The following is a 21,414-nucleotide window of genomic DNA, read 5'->3' as shown; positions in this document are numbered from 1 at the left end:
ATCAGCTGAAATCAAATGGTGGAAAGGAGGGGCAGGAGAGGTTTGGTGTCATTCAAACCATAGCGAAATCCATGTTTAGCGATTATGTAGTTTTTGGGGTTTTTTTCTTTACATTTATCGGGGGGAAAAATGCAACAGGGGGCAAAAGTCAGATCACATTGTTTGTCGTTTGGCATTTTTTCAATTGGATGAGGGTTCTGATGCAGTGCAATAACCGAAATAGCAGAAATTACCTGTTTTACAATGTAAGTATTATCTGGAAGACTTTGACTAGACTACTTGATTTCAGTCATAATTATCAGTAACCTCATATCTGTAGAGAAAGACTTAACTTTGAAAGAAGAGAGCGAAGAACTTTGGCGTCAAGATTTTATAATGAAATCTAACAACTAGATTTGTGCAAATTGAGATTATACTATCTGGAATTGAATTATTGTAATCCAGCTAGATAAAGGCAGACAGGTTTTTTGTGCAGACGTAGCAGTCCCAGTGGTTAAGCGTATGGTGTTAAGTTTTGCATAAAATATTGAAAAGTGTAATTGATAACATACAGTTTCTTTTAACACATTCAACATTCATAGTAAACACCAAGAGTTACAGGCTACAAATGGATTTATTTAACATGAGCAAAGTTATTAAATAATTACTTTCTTCATCCAGTAATTCACTCCAACGCCCATCTTGAGCATTTTGTTGCTTGGAGTCTAAACTGAAGTTCACTAGATGCTGTGGCAAATGTCTTCTCATATGAGCAGACAAGAGTGTTGGCGGTACCTCCCCCCCCCCCCCCCCCCCCCCCCCCCGGGTCTGTCGTGGGCTACAGAATGAAGGGCAGGATGGAAGAGCGCAGGGTGGGGTAGTCACGAAACTCCTTCAGGTAGCTGCGATGCTTGCATCTTGCCCACACTGTCATCTGGATGAAGCCCACGATGGTGAAGGCGGCCACGGGCAGACACTGGGTCATCACTGCGAAGCCGACCCAGGTGCCACACTGGAGTGGGGGAAACGCACACAAACGAGCAGTAAGTTATTCTGGTGCTAAGGTCTTCTCCACCATTAAGACTTTAATTATGTGATGTTTTTTGGAAGGAATGTCGTGAGGCTGGCAGAGAGATTTCTCGGACGAGGATGCCCTCTAGCAAGCCGAAGGCAGAGCTGTGCTTTGCAAGAGATTATGTCAGGCCCATTACTCCAAGCAATACATCTATCTGGCCAGTGGGAGGCAGCAGCACTCAACACCCGGTGGTCAACTGTACAGACACATGTACACACAGTACTTCACATGGCATGCCAACGTCCTTTACCTCGTAAGTGTAATTCGGACAAGAGACAACCCAAAAGATCCACGTGAAAGGATTCTTAGATGGATAAGGGATCTTCTTCACCTTCGAGCCTGTGATAACAGAAGTTGCTTTAGAATGCTTCAACTGTATATACATTAAATAGCAAATGGCTGGAGATGTGTGCATATCATACCAAGCATCAATCATACCAATTTTAACAGTTACTGACAGTGAATTAGAAGGTGTGGGTATGCTGGGGAAAAGCACGCCATGCTTGTCTCATTAACTCACCAGGTTGCTTAAGGTTGCGTAAGGCAATATGGATGGAGAAGCTTCCTAACTGACAAAACTGTGGATATAAATTCGTTATATCTATTGTTATTAACAATTTGCAACCCAGAAAGAGCAATATAAAGTATTTATTAGCTACAGCACAACAACTGATATTTACCAGAAATATCATAACAGCAGTTTTGACTTGCTGCTCCCCATATGCTGAAAATACGCACACATTTACAGAGGTGATACAGATATTCAAATATAAGTACTTTTAAAAAAAAATGTAAAGTGCGCTAAAAATGAGAAAAAAGAGTATATCTTACTTGGTGGAGTGTAAAGTGGATGGTTAATGTAGTAAGCCATCCATGCTGCAAAGAACCAGTAATAGGAACAGTTCTGAAAGGGAAAGATCATGGCTGCTGTTTCTGTTGTTGGCATTTCTTAAAATGAACACAAACACAAGGCCTTTAGATATATGATTATACCGATACCGATACATTCCTCTCAAATAAAAATGTTGATTTAGAGTTACAACTCCATTCAATGAGCACGGAGCTTAGTTTGCCTCAGTAGTACTTAATGACAAAAGATGGTGCTTTAATCAAGTAAATTCATCCCCAGCCATGTATCAGGTATGTTTGCATATTATGGTATAGATTATGACAGGGGAGCTGTTTACTTCTTAGTCACAGGTGAAGTCACAGCCATGCTGCCAGAGTCTATAACTGCTGCCGCTCTATGAAAACTTCCAGCTGCTCTCCGAGCTATATTTAAACCAGAACTTGATAAGGCAGCAGTTTCAAAAATGTTTCATCGTAGCAAAAATGACTTTACTCAGCTCTTGCCAGGTACAAACTACTCTACGTGGGCAGAATCATTACCTCAGTGTTGATCAATCAGCCCTTGGTCAATCAACTGTATTCATCATAAAATGCTGTAAATCTGAGGTGATATTTATATGTAGATGTATTCTTGGGTTTCCATAAACTTAGAGACACAGTTTTAGTTCATCAAAGATTCTGCCAAGATTTCACTAATGCTTTGACATGGCATGACATGATCAAACACATGTCAGCTGGGATTTCTCGAATGTCATATGGCATGTCATATGCACTCAGTGTGTTTCTGTGGTGTCTGACTGGGAAGTGAACCACATGCTGTGGTCATTAGAGCCCCGCGTCTGTCAGTGCAGTCAACCACAGTATGATATTCGGGGGTCACCTTTTCCAAAGCCTACAGCATTTTCCACGGAGGCTCATTAGACAACTCCATCACAGCAGAATTCTGGCCAAGCTTTTTTCTTAAACCAATATCTATTACCAAAATCTATTAAGATTAACTGTGACTTGTAACTATGATTGAAGAACTCAATTAGTACAACAGTGTGGTAAAATAACAAATCAGTTCCAGGAATGAGGAAAGAAGCTCTTTTTACTAACAGTTTCATCAACATGTGGTCAATACTGTCAAAATGGCTACCCACTGGGACTTTGTGTTGGTTGGTCCATCGCCATGCTGTACCGACCTGAGAAAGCTGGTGCAAATGAGTAATGTGTGATGAACCAAGAAAGCATGCCATCAGCATTTCCTCCCACCTTGAATATGTTGCGGAGAGGCATGGTGCCGGAGGAGAATCGGTGCACGAACATGGTCTCAAGGATCCTTTTGCCATAGTGGAAGCAGTGGCATATGCAGGCAAGGCTGCAATGAGAGATGCAAGCTGGGTGATGAAGGCTTGACCATGGGCATGCTATATAAATCACACTGTAAACGTCCACTTCAAACAACTGTAAGAAAATACCAGGAGTCATCACATGAGGGTTTTAAAGCAACAATCTGACTAATTTAATAAACCCGCATAAGGATACACAATGGGACGACGGTATTGGTACACAATACGGGTAAAGTGACACCAGTCAACAGCATACTTACTGTACAACCCAGTTTTTGGGGGTGGTGAAGTCATATCTAGAAGCATAGATGAAAGGGAGTCTGAAGTAAAACATCAGGTAAATGATGAGGGGTCCAACACACTCTGCCAGAAACACCTAGATAATTAATAAAAATAGAGGGTGAATGAAAAAAGGCAGTTGTAGAGAACCTACAGAAAAAAATCTGACTTAACATGAGTACTAGGAGTACTTGTTTGTCTGTAATTCATACTTTCCTAGTGTGTGCTAAATGCTCTTGCTTTTGGTGAGAAGCCTCTGACACCTGGTGTAAACCAACTGTTGTTATCATAACATGTCCAACAGCTCAAATTCAAGCAGCCAATATAGATGTGTGCCATCCTCAGGTTGAACGGATTCAACATGAAAGACCATCCATTCATATAATGTGTGCGTTTTTTCAACTTTAAATAACTACAAATGATGTATGTCTCCTAAATGACACCAAAAGGGATTCATTAAAGATTTTACCTTGACATATAGTGAAAGTAAATATTACAAAAGAACCCTGATAAACTATAGGGTACTTTAGTGCATTAAGAGATCACATGTATTCAGCTACTGTTTATAAGAGGGAATATACATTTCTTCCACATATTTTAAATGAGTCCACTTCTATACCTGCTGTACTGGGTATTCTACTAAAACGATATATCTAAATTGAAATGCATTGCTGAACTTCTTCAAACCAACATTCTAAACAGTGACAATGTGGTGACTAAAGGCTACTGAAAACTGATGGACTCCAGGGGACTTAATTGTCATATTCATTAGCAGTTAGCTAGCAAGAAAAAACTATACTATGCTTGACGCTAGCATCATGGCTAGCTGAGTGTGAACTGCATGCAGAGGCTTCTAGCAGAAGGTGAATAGGAGGGCAGAGGGATAAACACCTGAGGGGATATGACACTGGAGAGATTACATGTTCCAGGCAAGTGGATATGCTGCCAGAGAAGTGAGAGAAAACTGAACAAGAGGATGGTGAACTTGTCTGTCAGCATGTCTTCAAAGTGGTGTGGGTGTGTTTTGAGTGTTTGAAATGTGCATGTGTGTGTGTGTCTGTTTGGGTGTGCGCGTGTGAGAGAGAGAGGAGAACCAAAACAGATTGTGGGGGGGGGGGGGGGAGAGCATGTTCTACTGTTACTGTTGTGTGTCTATGAATGGCACAGAGATCTGTGTCACCTCAAAAAAAAGAGAGATCCTGTTTAAGAATGCATGTGCATGCAGTGATTCTGGATGGGTGTCGTGTAGCGGTCACATGTGACTAAGGTGGTGTTGCAAAACTCACTGTTCCCCAGCTGAGCTGAGCTCCCAGGTCCCTGAAGTAGAATGTGGCTGTGGTTCCAACAGGAAGGGTCTGAAGGATGTCTTCATCTTTGAGTGACCTTCCCTCTAGAGAATGAGTCTTCATCAATTTCCCATTCCTCATGACAACAGCTCTAAATAAAACTCATCTGCACAGCCGATCTGCCACAAGAAGATTCTAGTTCTGCCTAACAAATATCTGTGGCAGAAAAGGAGGTGTTCTGTGATTTCACAGGTTGACATGAAGACCCACAATCTACTTACTTGGGTCTAAGCATAATGACTGCCTGGCAGGATACCACTGTGGATCTGTGAAAAACCAAGAAATTATATAGATGATGACTACAGCATGGTTCAAAAAGATGCCTTTCAGAGGAGTAATGTAATACCGTATTTATCTTTCTTACTTGATTTATGGAACATGGACTTTATATCCAGAATGGTTGCCGTTGGCTCCACCTTGATGTAAACAACAACATATCTTTAAAAACAATGTCAGAAATCTTTTCGATACGGTCTTTGGTAAACATGATTTCTGTGAATACCTCACAGGAATGTACCATTGCAGCCTTTAAGTCATTATCATTTGAATATAAAGTATATTCATACAGTATACATATGCACATGGTTGCCAAACACATTCCCGCAGTGGCTTGGCTGTCGAGCCCAGCGAAGACCGCAAACTCATGGCTGGCTCAGGAGATTCCTGTGAGCTCAGCGGGTATTCTCGCCTTCCAAATGCAACATGACCTCAAAGAACCAGCCGGATAATGTCTACATGTAACTGCAGTAACGGATAAGTATGTCACTGGCTGTGAAACCCGCTACCCGCACATGACAGATGGCCTATTCTGATAGAGGAGCAAGTCTCATGTCATTTTAGATATTATTAGTATATTAGTATATATAATAAACACTGCTAATGTTTGCTTTTATAGTGTTTGGAGTTAAATCATGTACATTACAGATCAATGGTCTTTTTGACCTGTTTGTGCTTTGAGAATTTAATGTATTTCACAAACCCATACATTCATAAATGTGTGCAGATACACATACACACAATCACACACTTACCTTGTCCAGGAGAAGTAGTTTTTCCTTTGTCTTTGCATGCAATATTTCCAACTCAAAGTAAACGATTCTTTTAGCTTTTTTCGGTTGCTTTGGTCTTTTGGTAGTGGCAGCAGGGGCAGCTGAAGCATCATCCTTGCCCTTCGCCTCTAGTGCCAGGGCATCCATGGTGCCCTCAGACCACTGCCCTCAGTGGCTTCCAACTGCACAGAAACAAAGATCAACTCTTTCTGGAAGTGTGGAGAAATGAAATGCCCGTCTACTTTCTTGTCTATGTTTAAAAAAAAAAAAAAAAACACCTGTCAGCTGTCATTTACATTCAGACAGCAGTTGAAAGCCCTAACACCTGTTCTAAACGGCTCTTTATCTTTAACGTCCACAAAAGCGTCCAGCTTCACACGACTGAAGAGGGGTGGTGGGGCAAGAGGAAGAGTTAAGAGACCCCCAAAGAGTGAGAAAGAGACAGAGAGAAAGCACGAGAGAGCAAAGAGAAAGAGTGTACGATAGAGAACAGCAAGAACGCCACCCACCTTCAAACACCTGAGGAGCCTGCTACAAGTCACCCGCCTCACAAGCACCCCCGCCAGCCTCTTCAAGACGAAACCCGAGAGACCCAGGGCATAATCCACGGCGCGTCGTTTAGGCAACAAGGCTAAATATAACTGGACAAATTTGTCATGCTGTAGTATGGTGACCTTGCCCAACTCAAGCCTGCTCAACAGCAGCAACGGCTGAAAGATCAGCGTTGCCGGTCAGCCGTCCTCTACCCACTGCTTGAGTCCTCAGAGGACGGCCCAGACGACCACCGCGTGTCCGTGGGATAAAGAGGAAGCCGCCCACATTCCAAATCGGCAAATGGAACACTGCGCTCGCGACCTCCCACAAACAAATACCTTGATCGAAAACATATTGATAAACCTCACAAGAACGCAGCTTCACAAACATAAGCAATTGAGTAGATCAACATCAATGTTTTCCCATTAAAACAGTTGCGTAGCCTGAAATATTTGGGTGTACCTGTGGGATTTAAACAAAGTAGGGTAGATCAATCAGTGGATCAACCATTACGATTAAACAATAATCTAATGAATTGCAAATACATTTGCCAAGAGAAGCATTTAAAAAGCTGGTTTGAATATTTTCAAAATTCACAAATGTATGTTGTGATTCACAACTAAATTTCACACGATTTACAAATTATTGTCGTTATTATTATTATTGTTTCAAACGTTTTACATTTATTTACAGACTAACGAACGTGCATTTACAAACCACTGGCCAGTTGTGAACATCCCTGCATTTATTTGTGGATTTTTTACACTTTCCTGACATGGCTTGATTGACAAATGCTTTATTTTTCAAAAGGACATTCTGCAGCCTATCAGATGTCTTTTGCTATTTCAGCCAATCACATGCACGTAAATTCGAGAGCATGAATGGATGTGACCACACCGCCTTACATCTGTGCTGTGTCCAGTTATGTGGACTACACCATAACAGACATCTGCATACAACTGATAACACAAAGAGGAATTAAAGTTTCAGTGGTGACTGGTACATGGTTGAACTACGATTATTTGAAAGAAGGCCAATCATCTGACCTGCAATCTCAAGCAGGCTGCTTTCCCGAAATATAGCAGCTGGACCATTGGACTAACACAGCAAAATAGGTTGCTATTTTAATCAAGCCGCTGAGTAATTAGGACCAACCCAATGCTGGGTCAACCTATTCCATCCAAATGGGTTAACATTTCTAGTTTAAGCAAATCGCTGGACAAATTGGACCAACAAGGCGACAGTGGTACAGTGGTAGAGAAGTCGTTTAGTAATCAGAAGGTTGCTAGTTCGATTCCCTGTCGAAGCGTCCTTGAGCAAGACACTGAACCCCTAATTGCTCCTGATGTGCAGTGTGCCATCAGTGTAAATGTAAAATGTGTATACATGTGTAAGTCGCACATATGTAAGTCGCTTTGGATAAAAGCGTCTGCTAAATGACTAAATGTGGATTAATTGAATCCAGACAGATAGGTTTATTTCACCCAGTACCTTTAAACCATATGCTAGTTCATGTTAAAACACAATACAAAATAAACATTTTCTCTATGTTGAAAGTCACACCTTCTCTTACCAGTTTAATGTATATGATAATGTGGCATAATCTGGATTATCAAGGGTAATGTCAAAATACCGGTAACCTACACAGTCAAATAAAACACGTTAGACAGAAATACTCAAGGCAATAGATGTTTATTTTATAATATAACAGGCTTGCTGATGGAGATAATTTGCAAACACTGTTAATTACTTAATAATGTATGAATCATGTGCTTATGAAATGGCTTTTCTGTGTGTGTGTGTAACTTAGAATATTAGGTGCCACTTAGTCTGCATATGTACAAGAGCATGTTTAGACCAGAAGTGATAAGAAGGGTCAAACTGTGCTTCTTCCGACCTTGCAAAACTTCCATCCTTGCCTCGGACATCAGAAATCCACCACGTGGTTATCTCTGCTGAACGCTCAACTTCGGTCTATATAAACCTTGTGCGATGTGTTTATCATGGCTTCACTTTCAGCCTTGTGCTGGGAGTGAGCCCGATTGCCATTGTTGTTTGTCTAATAAATATACTTATATGCAGCTCCGGAGTCCTGAGGTAACTAGGGTGAATTTTCACCTATCATATTTGGGGGCTCGTGTCCGGGATTCCAACAACCTCATCGACTCTCCACGCTGGGCTAATCATCAGGATCTGAACCGTACGGAGGAGTCACAGGTACTTCCTTAAGCCTGTAAAAGATGGGGAGACAGTGGTACAGTAGGTAGAGAAGTCGTCTAGTAATCAGAAGGTTGCTAGTTCGATTCCCTGTCGAAGCGTCCTTGAGCAAGACACTGAACCCCTAATTGCTCCTGATGTGCAGTGTGCCATCAGTGTAAATGTAAAATGTGTATACATTGTAAGTCGCTTTGGATAAAAGCGTCTGCCAAATGACTAAATGTAAATGTAAAAGAGAGCTAGTGTCTCTCCCGAAGCCCTGAAGCGCGTTCGGTGGAAGAAGACGAGAAGGCCTCTGAAGGAAGGGTATAGAAGGAAGGGTGGCCTCTGGGCACAGAAACATAGCTAGGGAAAATATTTCTATGAGACTCCGTTTTTCTAAAGACCTCCAACTTGAATTGGAAGGAGGCCAGGACCTGCCAGCGAGGAGAGCCGAGAGCCGAGAGTGAAGGAATTGAATTAGACTATAGGGGTTGGACTCCAAGCTGTTTGTGAGTATATTGTTTGTGTGTTGTGCGTGCACGCTAGTATAGTTTTTTTGGGGTTGAGACTAACTTTATGCTTTACCAAAGCATTTTATTAATTTTAACTTGCACTATTTTTACTATTTCTTTGTAAAACTGTTTTAAGGGTACCATGGCACTGTCGGAAACCATATTGAGGCTTCAATATATCACATGTTATTCTCAGAGATATTTCCCTAACGAATGTTCTAGTACCCTGGGCGCAGTCACCTTCCTTAAGCCTGTAAAGGAGAGCTAGTGTCTCTCCCGAAGCCCCGAAGCGCGTTCGGTGGAAGAAGACAAGAAGGCCTCTGAGGGAAGGGTATAGAAGGAAGGGTGGCCTCTGGGCGGGGAAACATAGCTAGGGAAAATATTTAACAGGGTAAGGTGGAATCTATGAAGCAGCACTATGGTTCCAACTGAGCTTAAGACCATGCAGAAGGGTTTTATTACTTTAATTATTTGTATTCCTTTTATCATGATTTTAGTAATCCAAGAAGCCTATCGGAACATCAGGTTCTGATATGATGTTGATCATTTTATTTTACTCCATGTACTGCTCTTGCTGCTTGCTTTTATTGATTTTATGTAAAGCACTTTGAACTGCAAAACAAAATAGCGGAGAGAGCCACCTGGATACATCTAACAAATTGTAAACGAGTAAGAAAGAAAGAGACAGAGAATAGGAGCTGTCTTCCTCTACAGTTTTCCAAGGCCGGGCCACTGTGACAGAAGTCCAGCTACAAAGGGGATTCTTTGCGTTAGGCAATTTTTCGTCTCAAACCTTGTGAAGAAAACTACACTGTCCAGTGGGGTAAAAGAGCCTAGTGGATACTGGGAGGGCGGGGCGGTCCTATCTCTGTGAAGTCATGGGGAGTTACAAGGGACAAATGAAACAATGTGTGGAACTTTTGATAATAACTGTACTGCCCTACATTTTGACACTGTTAGCATATTGATCACAACAGGCACCGGTCTTGGTCAAATATCCGCAATGGGGCCTGGCCAAAGATCATCTGTGGTGGGGGAAACAGACTGCCCAACACACTTTCCACAAAGAGACTGTTTACATTTTCCTGCCCAGTAATATTCAACAGCCGATGTGATCTGCAGGATGCCTGATGGGGAACAGGGCCTTCAAGGACACAGCAAAGAGGCCTTGTTTGAATGTGTTCTGAAGCCTTGGCGAGCTAATGACACACACACAGTCGACATCCACTATGTTGGCCTACAAATGCAAAGTATACAAATGTGTGAGGAGAAATATGACGACATTTTAACTAAATGACTTATGATGATATGGAGTGATGCTCAGTAATGATCTCTGTTCTGAAAATCCATGTGCTGAAGCTCAGAGTGATGATTTTGAGGTTATCCATTGAAATTGATAATTGACGAAAGATGATTTTGATTTTGATTGTGATTTTGAATTATCCATTGAAACGGATAAAAGGAGGGATTGATGGAGATAATTTGCAAACACTGTTAATTACTTAAGAATGTATGAATCATGTGCTTATGAAATGGCTTTTCTGTGTGTGTGTGTAACTTAGAATATTAGGTGCCACTTAGTCTGCATATGTACAAGAGCATGTTTAGACCAGAAGTGATAAGAAGGGTCGAACTGTGCTTCTTCCGACCTTGCAAAACTTCCATCCTTGCCTCGGACATCAGAAATCCACCACGTGGTTATCTCTGCTGAACGCTCAACTTCGGTCTATATAAACCTTGTGCGATGTGTTTATCATGGCTTCACTTTCAGCCTTGTGCTGGGAGTGAGCCCGATTGCCATTGTTGTTTGTCTAATAAATATACTTATATGCAGCTCCGGAGTCCTGAGGTAACTAGGGTGAATTTTCACCTATCACTTGCTTTTAACAATTAGCCAGCAAACTGCAGTAGTATCAGTCAACATTCAATCAATCATCATTCAATCATTTCACAAAGGGCATGTCTTAACTTTTAGTTAAAAGTAGATACAAACTTTTATTTTACTGTGAAATCGGCCTGTTTTCCAGTGCATGTTGAAAACTACTGGATGGATGGAAGAATAACTGTTTTAGATTTGTTACATAGCTCAAATAATGAAATCATTCAGATAAAGCAGTCACCCAGCAGTCTCAGACTTTTGGACCTCACCACAGCTCTGTACTTTGTGTATGCATGTGTTCATTATGGTGTAGTAGTTCACATAACTGGACATTGTGCTGATGTAATCATATGATGCAATGTGGTCACATTCAGGTCATGCCTTCAAATTTACATTAATGTGATCATAAGAGACATCTAATAGGCTGCAGAGAATTGCCTTTTGAAAAAAATGCATTTGTGAATCAAGCCATGTCAGGGAAGTTTAAGAAATCCACAAATAAATGCAGGGATGTTCAAAAATAGTGAACGCTTTGTACAAACCCAACTTGGAAATAGTTGGGACGGTATGGAAAATAAAAAAAATAAAAAACGCATGCATTGCATGCGTCAGCCAATCAAATTGCTTTTCATACATAACTGACAGCACAGGTGCTAGCCAATCAGATCGCGTTTATGCTCACGTCTAAAGAGCGCGAAGCTCAAAATAAAAAAGATGGCGGACCAAACTCCGTAGATGGTTGTATTTGTACCTAAAAGTTGTTTGTTTGACTTTTTTTTTTTAAAGTTACAGAGAAATACACACTGTACAATGTAAAAACCCCGTTATTGTAACTGAAAAATACGTCTGATAGGATTTGCGAGGTGTCTGAGCCACCTATCTAATGTAAGCATGCTACTACTCACAAGGTAAACAGCTTGCTCGTGGCGTGATTGGTTCGTTGACCTGTCAATCTCACTATAACGTCTCCGTTATCAACACAACCCCATGCGCCAGACTCCTCCTCCGCCATCCGTTGGATCAACGCATTCCAACCCGTACGTGTGAGTCCAGCGTCAGGCTTGCAACACATTCCAAAATAAGTTGGGACGGGGCAATTTAGGGGTATTAATGAGGTAGAATAATTAAATAATGATGTGATTTGAAACAGGTGATGTCAACAGGTGGTTGTAATCATGATTTGGTACAAAAGCAGCATCCAGGAAAGGCCTAGTCCTTTAGGAGCAAAGGGGGCAGAGGATCGCCAATTTGCCAATAAATGCGTGAGAAAATTATTGAAATGTTTAAAAACAATGGGCCTCATTCTCGAACGCAGTTAAGAAGAATTTAAGAAGGAATTTCTTCTGAACTCCACTTCCGGTGGATTTAGGAAAACATTTGGCATTCATGAAAGTTTTCTCATCTGGGATTTGTTCTGAACATCAGAAGACTTTCAGAACACGAAATAGCAGTCGCAAATCGGCCAGTTTTTACAAATGCGATTCCTCAATTTTTGAGAAATCGTCTGTGATTGCGTTCACATCAACTCTACAGACATCCTCGGATTAAAATAATTATAATAATAATAAATACGATAATTGTATCATTAAAAATTACTTTTCACATATATAGTCATGATTCTACGATTCTATGATGTCCTAAAATAAATAAAAGCACTACAAGAACACTGCAAATGTAAGTGAATAAATAAATAAGCACTGAACTCAATCGCGTTGATATAGCCATAGTGGAATAGAATGGCACATCTACATCCTGCAACAGTACCTCCACCTCTGCACCGGTGAAGTTAGATCTGCGTTTACTCGACCGGTGCTCGCTTTCCGCTTTGACACCACTCGCTTTCGCGTGGATTCGGTCGATTCTGACTGCACACGTCACTGCTGTTGCGTGCCCTTATAAGGAGCTGGCAGGGCGTGTATGTATGCAAATCCAGGTGCACGAGAACGCGCTTTCAATTTAAGAAACCTCTTCCGGGGGAGCACAGCTCAGAACACTTCTTCTGCGTAAGAACACATTTTCAGGCGTTCATGAATCCGGCAGATGTCTTTCTCTTACGTTGTTTTTCCGAGGTCCTTAAGAAACATTTCAGAAGAAACTTCATAAAATGTTCGAGAATGAGGCCCACTGTTTCTCAAAGAAGGGATTTGGGTATTTCTATGGAGAGTAACATAATTAAAAGATTCAAGGAATCTGGAGGAATTTTAGTGCATAAAGGGCATAAAGTTTTGCAAGGTCGGAAGAAGCACAGTTCGACCCTTCTTATCACTTCTGGTCTAAACATGCTCTTTGTATATATGCAGACTAAGTGGCACCTAATATTCTAAGTTACACACACACACAGAAAAGCCATTTCATAAGCACATGATTCATACATTCTTAAGTAAATAACAGTGTTTGCAAATTATCTCCATCAGCGCAGGCCTAAGCTGGATAACCTTGATCGCCGATCCTTCAGACGACACTGCATCAAGAACCGTCATTCATCTATAAGCAATATAACCACATGGGATCAGGATCACTTTGGCAAACCGTTGTCAAGCACTACAGTACGTAGTTACATCCACAAATGCCAGTTAAAACTTTACTCTGCCAAAAGGAAGCCTTATGTTAACCGTGTCCAGAAGCAGCATCAACTTCTCTGGGCTTGGAGGCATCTGGGATGGACCATCACACAGTGGAAACGTGTGGTCAGACATTTGTGGTCAGACAAATCTGTATTTCAGGCCTTTTTTGGAAGAAATGGATGCCGTGTGCTCCGGACCAAAGAAGTAAAGGACCATCCAGACTGTTACCAGCAACAAGTCCAGAGGTAACTTGCACTTCTGTCGTGGCACCATTAATGCAGAAATGTACATAGAGATTTTGGAGCAACATATGCTGCCTTCAATACATCTTTTCCAGGAATGCTCATGCATATTTCAACAAGAAGATGCAAAACCACATTCTGCACACATTACAAAGGCATGGCTGCCGAAGAGGGTGTGGAAGAATTGAAATTGAATTAAGTGTTTATTTTGAAAAAACAATCAAATTCATGAGGTGAAACATCAAATAATGTGCTGTTTTATTGTTTTCAATGTAATACAGGTCAAAGATCACTGTTCAGTTTTAATTGAATTGAACTATACTATCCCAACTTTTTCTGATTTGGGGTTGTAAATGCATGTTCATTAGTGCATGTAAATGAATGTAACAGCGTTTAAGTTTCTGGATGGCGTGACATTTATTTGTGAATCACAAATAACATTTGTTTATCACATGACATTTATTTGTGAAGTTTGAAGCTATTCTAACTCCATACAGATTTGCCATTGATGTGAAGCGACGAAGTAAACAAGCCTTGGCAGTGTGATGGTCACCACACATTAATGGGATACAACAGATAGACCATTTCAATGAAGTTTGTCTAAAACTATAGCTAACTAACTTAGGTAACGTCAGCCACCAACAACTAATACACTGATCAAATCTTGCTAGTTTGTGAATTTTTGTCACCAAAAAAACAGCACCTAAACTTTGCTTGGCCTCAGTCAAATGCACATTTTTTGTTTTTGATATATGGTACATTTAGATAACAATTTGTTCTTACAATTATGGTTAGACATATTTTACAAATTACCTTAAGGTATTTCCATTTCTGAATTCCTGGAATTCATCATCTCAAACACAAAAACAAGGTAATGTATAAGCCTACAAATAATTCCAAGTGTTTTGACAACCCTATAGCAATAACAAACCTACATTCTCATAGAATTTCACAGGGAAAAAAATTGACAGGTGTAAGTGTTTAGTGAGAAAATTGGTCATAATTGATTAAGCCACGTTAAGCCTTTTCACATTTAGAACCTCCCCTTTATAGGTGCCCTTATACAACAAATTGGAGGGCACACGGACGTCCACACTACCTCTGATGACGAAAATTACGTCAGTCTGACCCTAGCAGACCCTCGCGTAGGCCTACTCACGAACGCGCAAAGTACCTGCCGGCAAGTTTTTTCGCAGACACAGTAGGCTACCCATAACGCAGATTTCGTCATCAGCACAGTCCGCGCGGACTGTCCGCGCTGCACCAAAATTAGCTCGGACTTCTGGATGTTGACTGCGCATGTGTTTGCAAGTGTTCAAGCACCGGCTCAGGGTCAAGAGAAAACCACATCTATTTACGCCATGTATTCATTAAGCAGACGCTTTTATGCAAAGCGACTTGCAGTGCAGAAGCACATTTTCATTAGTATGTTTGCTTCCTGGAAATAAAACTACGGGAGACCCGATGGAAAAATAAAAGTTTTGTGCTCAGTTTTCATGCTTTAGCAAATCATTGCTGATTAAATTAAAAGGTCATTGAGGGGCAGAGGAAAATGGATATTTGCTGTAGATTCATAAGATGTAGAGATATTATTTCAAACACTATGACTGAGCTTGTGCGCTGAGAGTCCGCAACAGCAAGACAACTCTGGGAACACCCATGCGCACGTCCGTGTCCGCAGAAGCATACTTGAGCTGTCAGTTTAGCTTATTACCCTTTCATTTCAAGTTCATTGTATACCTTTTGTACGTAACAGGTATTAATCGTGCTTTTAGGAGGCGTCCATACGAATACGATGAAAATGTAGTTTTTGCGAAAAAACGGGGAAGTTTTGTAGCGTTTTGGCCTTTCGCTCAGCACTCAGGATGTGCACATTGGTGCCCTCACGTGTTTAAAATCCGAAACAAACAAGATATCGATATCCCTCTTTGCCTATAAATCAGAATCAGAATCATGTTTATTGGCCAAGTAAGTTTACACAAACAAGGAATTTGACTCCAGGTTAAGTGGCTCTCAGTGTACTTACACAAAATATACAACACAACACAATACAATACAACAGCTCAACGGTCTAAGAATTTATCCTGTATACAGTATTTGCAGCTATATTGAACTCTAGTTCAAAGTATAGTTTAGTGTGTATACAACACAACACAACACAACACAATACAATACAACAGCTCAACGGTCTAAGAATCTATCCTGTATACAGCAGCTATATTGAACTCTAGTTCAGAGTATAGTTTAGTGTGTGTGTGTGTGTGTGTGTGTGTGTGTGTGTGTGTGTGTGTGTGTGTGTAAAAGTGTATGTATTTATTTGATATGAACAAAACAGTAGCATTGGAACTGCAACATACAACTATGCACAAACATCAGCTGCACTGTGTTTAGTGTTTGTAGTGAAACGCTAATTTCCAAAACCTCAATTAAGTTAAATTAAATTACACTTGATTTATATAGTACAATACAATTGTCTCAAGGGACTTTACAGAGCCCAGGGCCTGAACCCCCCTTAGAGCAAGCACAATGGCGACAGGGGCCAAGAAACCTTAAGCAGAATCATGGCACATAAGGCCATCTACAGGGAGCCAGCCGGGTAGAGAGGTAGAGCTAGAAAGGGGGAGGGAAGCAATCAGAAACATGGCAGATGAAATAATACGTATAACAGTATAAGCGTGCTAGCATACATGTGGTAAATTTACACAATACACACAAACATGGTATATACATGATACATACAAAATTGATAGTGGCTATACAGTGTGCTAATAAGGTTACTATTACAGGGGAAGTAAAGTAATGGAACAGAGAACTATATCGATGCTGGCAATTATTTACATTGCAGGTAAATGCCAGCACAGAATAACCTGGAGGCTTTTTAAAAGTTAAAAATGGGGGGGGGGAACTGTTTTAAATTGGATGCTACCACACAACGGGCACTCACGGCCATGATAATAGTTTTCTTTTGCTGCAGGCCTTTTAATCTGTAGACACTTCAATCAAGGGGACTTTGTTATGTTAGTCCGGGAAGGCCTTGATTTAGTCTGTCAAATGAACCCTTTGGGAACTGGGATTTCATATTCTGAAGTGAAGTGAAGTCTTCCAAACCACCAGGTGACGCTGTGAATCTCTACTGTAAATACATCCCAGCATCCAAACAGCGTAAAAGAAGAAGTGATGAACATGTACTTCTGGAACTTTCTGTCCTGGGTTACGTTGCAAGAAGATGAGAATAAGCGATAGGTAACTTTATTTCGGAAATGTACTTAGAATGTTTAATTATTAAGACTCGAGGCGTGTTTTGTAGTATATACAGTCAGAGTGACATCTTACTCTCTTACGTTAAAATTAGCGGGATGCGGTTCACTTAAGCTATCAGAGGTTGACAAAATACATTAGCCAGCTAGCTACCTTGCTAACTCGCTAGCTCATTAGGATACCTGACAAATGTTTGTCTGGTTACACCTCATTTGTTACCTTGAGGTTTAGAATATCGACTGTGAGAAATATACCGTTTGTGAAATCGGAATCTGGTTAGCTAGCTACAGTAGCTTATGACATGGGATCCGATTAATGAGTGACCGTGACTCAGTAGCTAAAATAAGTAATCAGGTTAACACAGAAATTATTTATGATGGGTAAAGACTATTATAAAGTGTTGGGATTACAAAAAGGTTCGACGGAGGATGAAATCAAGAAAGCGTACAGAAAACAGGCTTTACGATATCACCCTGATAAAAACAAGTCCGCAGGAGCAGAGGATAAATTCAAAGAGATTGCTGAGGCCTACGACGTCCTAAGCGATTCGAAGAAAAAGGACATTTATGACCGATATGGAGAAGAAGGTATGTGAAGTGTATAGACATGCTTTGTAAACAGCTGTGCGTTTGGCGTGTGATGGGGCTAATGCTAATTAGCAGGTGGTAACGTTGGATAACCTAACTTAGTCGTCCAAATTCGCTTGGAGACATTAACCAGCGTCAACTGTTTTAATCTGTCTCTGTTGTATTTGATTGTAAAAGTTTTGTTTTCACCCTTTCTATGTTTTATGCTAACTTTTAAATAATGGTAATCTAAGCAGATTCCTAAGGCCGCTGTCATAGCTGATTCATGCTCACCAAGGAAGGATGTACCCCGTGTTAACATGACGCTGTTAACACTAGCTGTTGCTCCTCGTTTAAATGTGAATTTACAGTTGGCAGTGAGACAAAGTTCACATGGTACTGCTAGACATCTCCGTTTTGTTCAGTCTGTGACATGCCCATAGACCAGATGGCCCGCGCTGTCAGTTGCCTTAGGCGACACTACCTAGTGTTTCGCTGCCAAATAGGTTAATTCTGTCACGAGCTTATCTATGGAGACAGGCGTAGTGGCGTACGACCGAGCCTGGCGCCGTTTCAGTGTCACGCTGCTTGAGGGTTGGGACCGAGAATATAGTTACCGTTGTTCATGGACTTAGTTTGCTAACGTTCTGCTGACTCAGTCGACACTGTTGCCTCTTGCTGTTATAAAACACAACCCATTTGTAATGAATATTGCAGCAGTCAGGTGATCCTGACAAATCATCTGAATATACCTTTTTTCAACAGGTCTCAAAGGAGCATCGAGTGGTGGGTGTCCCAATGGACCCACCTTCAACTACACGTTTCACGGTGACCCTCATGCCATGTTTGCTGAGTTCTTTGGTGGTCGCAGCCCTTTTGACCAGTTTTTCCCGCATGGAGGAGGTAACGATGACATGGACATTGATGACCCATTTGCAGCGTTTGGTATGGGAGGCATGCAGGGCATGCAAGGCATGGGGGGCATGCAAGGCATGGGGGGCATGGGGGGATTCCAGCGGTCTTTCAAATCTAGACCTGGGAACGTCCACGGCCATCGGGAGAAGAAGAAGGACCCTCCTGTCATTCATGAACTTAAGGTGAGCCTGGAGGAGGTGTTCTCGGGCTGCACCAAGAAAATGAAGATCTCCCGCAAGCGCCTAAATGCAGACGGCTGCACCATGCGCAACGAGGACAAGATCCTGACAGTAGACATCAAGCGCGGCTGGAAGGAGGGCACCAAGATCACCTTTCCCCGGGAGGGGGACGAGACGCCCTCTAACATCCCGGCTGATGTTGTGTTCGTGGTCAAGGACAAGGCACATTCGGTCTTCCGCAGAGAAGGTTCAGATGTCATCTACTCTGCTAGAATATCCCTCAGAGATGTAAGTACTCTTCTGTAGTTGAGTTGTGCCATAGTCATTTTTAGGCTTACTAACAGGAAAAATGTACAACAAAAAAAAACCCAGATCTAGAGCACTGCACAGGTAGTTAGGATATTAAAGTAATCCAAGGGGAAACCCCTTTGGTTTGCCATGTCTTGGAATGTCAGGTGTCATGTCATGTATTTGCAAAGCAGAAGCTTAATAGGTGATACAGAGTCTGGTGTATAACTCTGCTATTTTTCAGGCATCACTTGGAAAATTTCCGTGGTGGCCCATGTCCAACCCAGAGGATGGTCAGAGGATTCCTTTAAATCTGGCTCCTATTATACTTATATTAAAGTCTCCTAATGCAAGATTTCAGTGACAAAGTTCTGCAGGGAGTAGCCGCCAAAGTACTGCTGTTAATAAAGACTTGATATTTATAAAGTGATTGGTGTTTCACATTTCCCTTCACCCAATAACTTGACTCATAATATATTGGCAGTAGCATGCTCATTCTAAAACCTCCATCTGTTTCATCTGTTTTCACCTTTAGTCTCTTTGTGGATGCACAGTTAATGCCCCTACGCTGGACGGCAGAACGATCACTGTGACCTCTCGTGACATCATCAAACCTGGGATGAAGAAGCGCATCGTGGGGGAAGGCCTGCCTCTCTCCAAGTGCCCGGAGAAGAAAGGGGACATGGTGGTGGAGTTTGCGGTGAAGTTCCCTGACAAGTTGGGGCAGAGCACCCGTGAGGCCCTCAGTCAGATTCTGCCGCCGTGATCAGAGTGCGGTGGTTGGGAGAGCCTCTATCCAACACTAAGACTGCCTCATCCAATAGCGTTTTTGCTTCTGCCCTGGTATCCTGCTTTTCTTTTCTATGTACCATAAAGATAAAGAGAGACTTTCTGGTGAACTGGAAACAACAGACAAGTATAACTACACTCGCTTTTTTTTTTTTTTTTAAATGATTATTTGATTTTACCCATTGTTAATTTCCCTGTCTGTCAGTCATCGCTAATTGATGCACTTTCACATCACTGTGATATAATTGAAGGTTTTTTTATTTGTTTGTTTTTTTTTGGACTGAGGTGAGACATACAAGACGACCAAGACTTAACCTATGCATCAGCATTCATGTCCTCATAGCTTTACATTGCTGAGGAACCTGGAAGTCCTCTGAAACCTCTTGGTTTTGTGTGTTGACAGTTGATTTTGTCATCTTTGTGGTGCATAATTTCAAGAGCGTCCTGTTTTACACAGCCAGAACGTTTCAAACACTGTTGTATAGATTGAAATCTCTCAGCCTTTGGCGGGTACAGTGGGCAATTATAATTGCCAATGAAAAGGAGTATAAAAACTGAGTTTTGTCCATGGTTATTACATTTCAGCAGTGCTCCCCATGGTCACTACATTGTTAGTCACTACATTGAGCCCCAGATTTACCGATGGCTTTAGCAGAGATTTAGCCTGTGCAAAACCATTATCCTGACCTATGATTGTTCCACGTGTTTGGATGTCTTTCACTTAAGGTCATGATTTTTGTTTTGTTATATGTTAAACCTGTGTGCCAAAACCTTAAATCTGGTCCTAAATATATCTCAGGTGCAAGTATGCCTGAATGTAGCATTTGTCTTATAGGGGGGGGAAAAAATCATATGCATATATCCGTAGGCACACGAGTAGGCTCAAGCAGCTGAAACTCTGTTCCATGTAGTGACTGAAAACTCCAGTTAAATTCTGAGAAATTCTCACAAATGCTGTTTTATTTCAATGCACCATCAACAATGAGTCAACCACGTTACAGAATGGATGTGTGGATGATGTGAAGTATTGATATTTTGTACTGATTGAACGTAATGTCAAAATATACTCAATCCACTAATCAGTGTGATGTCTATGGTTCCTTTCACTTCAGCTATCTCCACGGATTTTCACCTCTTGAGTTGATCCTTCTTTGTATTTATTCCATAGAAACTAAAATACAGGGCTAACAAGTGCCAAAAAGGAGTGCGTTGGTGTGTGTGTTCTCTGTAGATCCGAATATTAGGTTCTAGATCATAGGCCTGTGTGAATACCTTGTTTTGTTTATGATATGCAGTGGTATTTTAGGAATTACCACTCTGGACCGTAAAGCTCTTTTAATTTTGTATCATTTAATTAACTAGACACATGAAACAGCTGTACCAAAATAGCAGAAGCAATCCTAGTAGTGATTGCCTGCAAGAGGTATTTTCAAGTTATGACCTGTGACCCAGTATACTATTTAACATATAACGTTTTGATTTGGATGTATGTACAAAGCATTTAAAAGCAGTGTTCATAACTGTGGGTCACAAACATTAAACACATTTTTGAAATCATTCAACTGTCTAGATATTGTATGT

General features: G+C 41.2%; 2 protein-coding genes across 3 annotated transcripts; one reads left to right on the top strand and one right to left on the bottom strand.

The window, feature by feature from the left end:
* Positions 1 to 783: 783 nt before the first annotated feature.
* tecra (trans-2,3-enoyl-CoA reductase a) lies at positions 784 to 6,738 on the bottom strand. The gene is made up of 12 exons (XM_012839740.3): positions 6,418 to 6,738; positions 5,891 to 6,090; positions 5,224 to 5,275; positions 5,081 to 5,125; positions 4,800 to 4,903; positions 3,495 to 3,610; positions 3,158 to 3,263; positions 1,886 to 1,958; positions 1,735 to 1,778; positions 1,575 to 1,632; positions 1,305 to 1,393; positions 784 to 991 (listed from the first exon to the last, which is right to left on the bottom strand). Exons 2-12 carry the CDS (start codon positions 6,053 to 6,055, stop codon positions 818 to 820), a joined length of 1,026 nt encoding a protein of 341 aa, XP_012695194.1. The 5' UTR covers positions 6,056 to 6,090; positions 6,418 to 6,738; the 3' UTR covers positions 784 to 817.
* A 10,235-nt stretch (positions 6,739 to 16,973) lies between these two features.
* Positions 16,974 to 21,037, top strand: dnajb1a (DnaJ heat shock protein family (Hsp40) member B1a). Of its 2 annotated transcripts, XM_031576225.2 has the most exons (4): positions 16,974 to 17,683; positions 18,428 to 19,044; positions 19,289 to 19,337; positions 19,580 to 19,750. In XM_031576225.2, exons 1-4 carry the CDS (start codon positions 17,470 to 17,472, stop codon positions 19,600 to 19,602), a joined length of 903 nt encoding a protein of 300 aa, XP_031432085.1. In that variant the 5' UTR covers positions 16,974 to 17,469; the 3' UTR covers positions 19,603 to 19,750. The 2 variants fall into 2 exon arrangements, with proteins under 2 accessions (XP_031432085.1, XP_012695196.1); XM_012839742.3 differs by lacking the exon at positions 19,289 to 19,337 and having other exon boundaries at positions 16,976 to 17,683; positions 19,580 to 21,037.
* The last annotated feature ends 377 nt before the right edge of the window (positions 21,038 to 21,414 follow it).

This window comes from Clupea harengus, chromosome 1 (assembly GCF_900700415.2).
Source record: "Clupea harengus chromosome 1, Ch_v2.0.2, whole genome shotgun sequence".
NCBI classification, from domain to species: domain Eukaryota; kingdom Metazoa; phylum Chordata; class Actinopteri; order Clupeiformes; family Clupeidae; genus Clupea; species Clupea harengus.
Note: the sequence above shows the minus strand (reverse complement) of the source record. Positions and strands in the feature narration are given on the sequence as shown.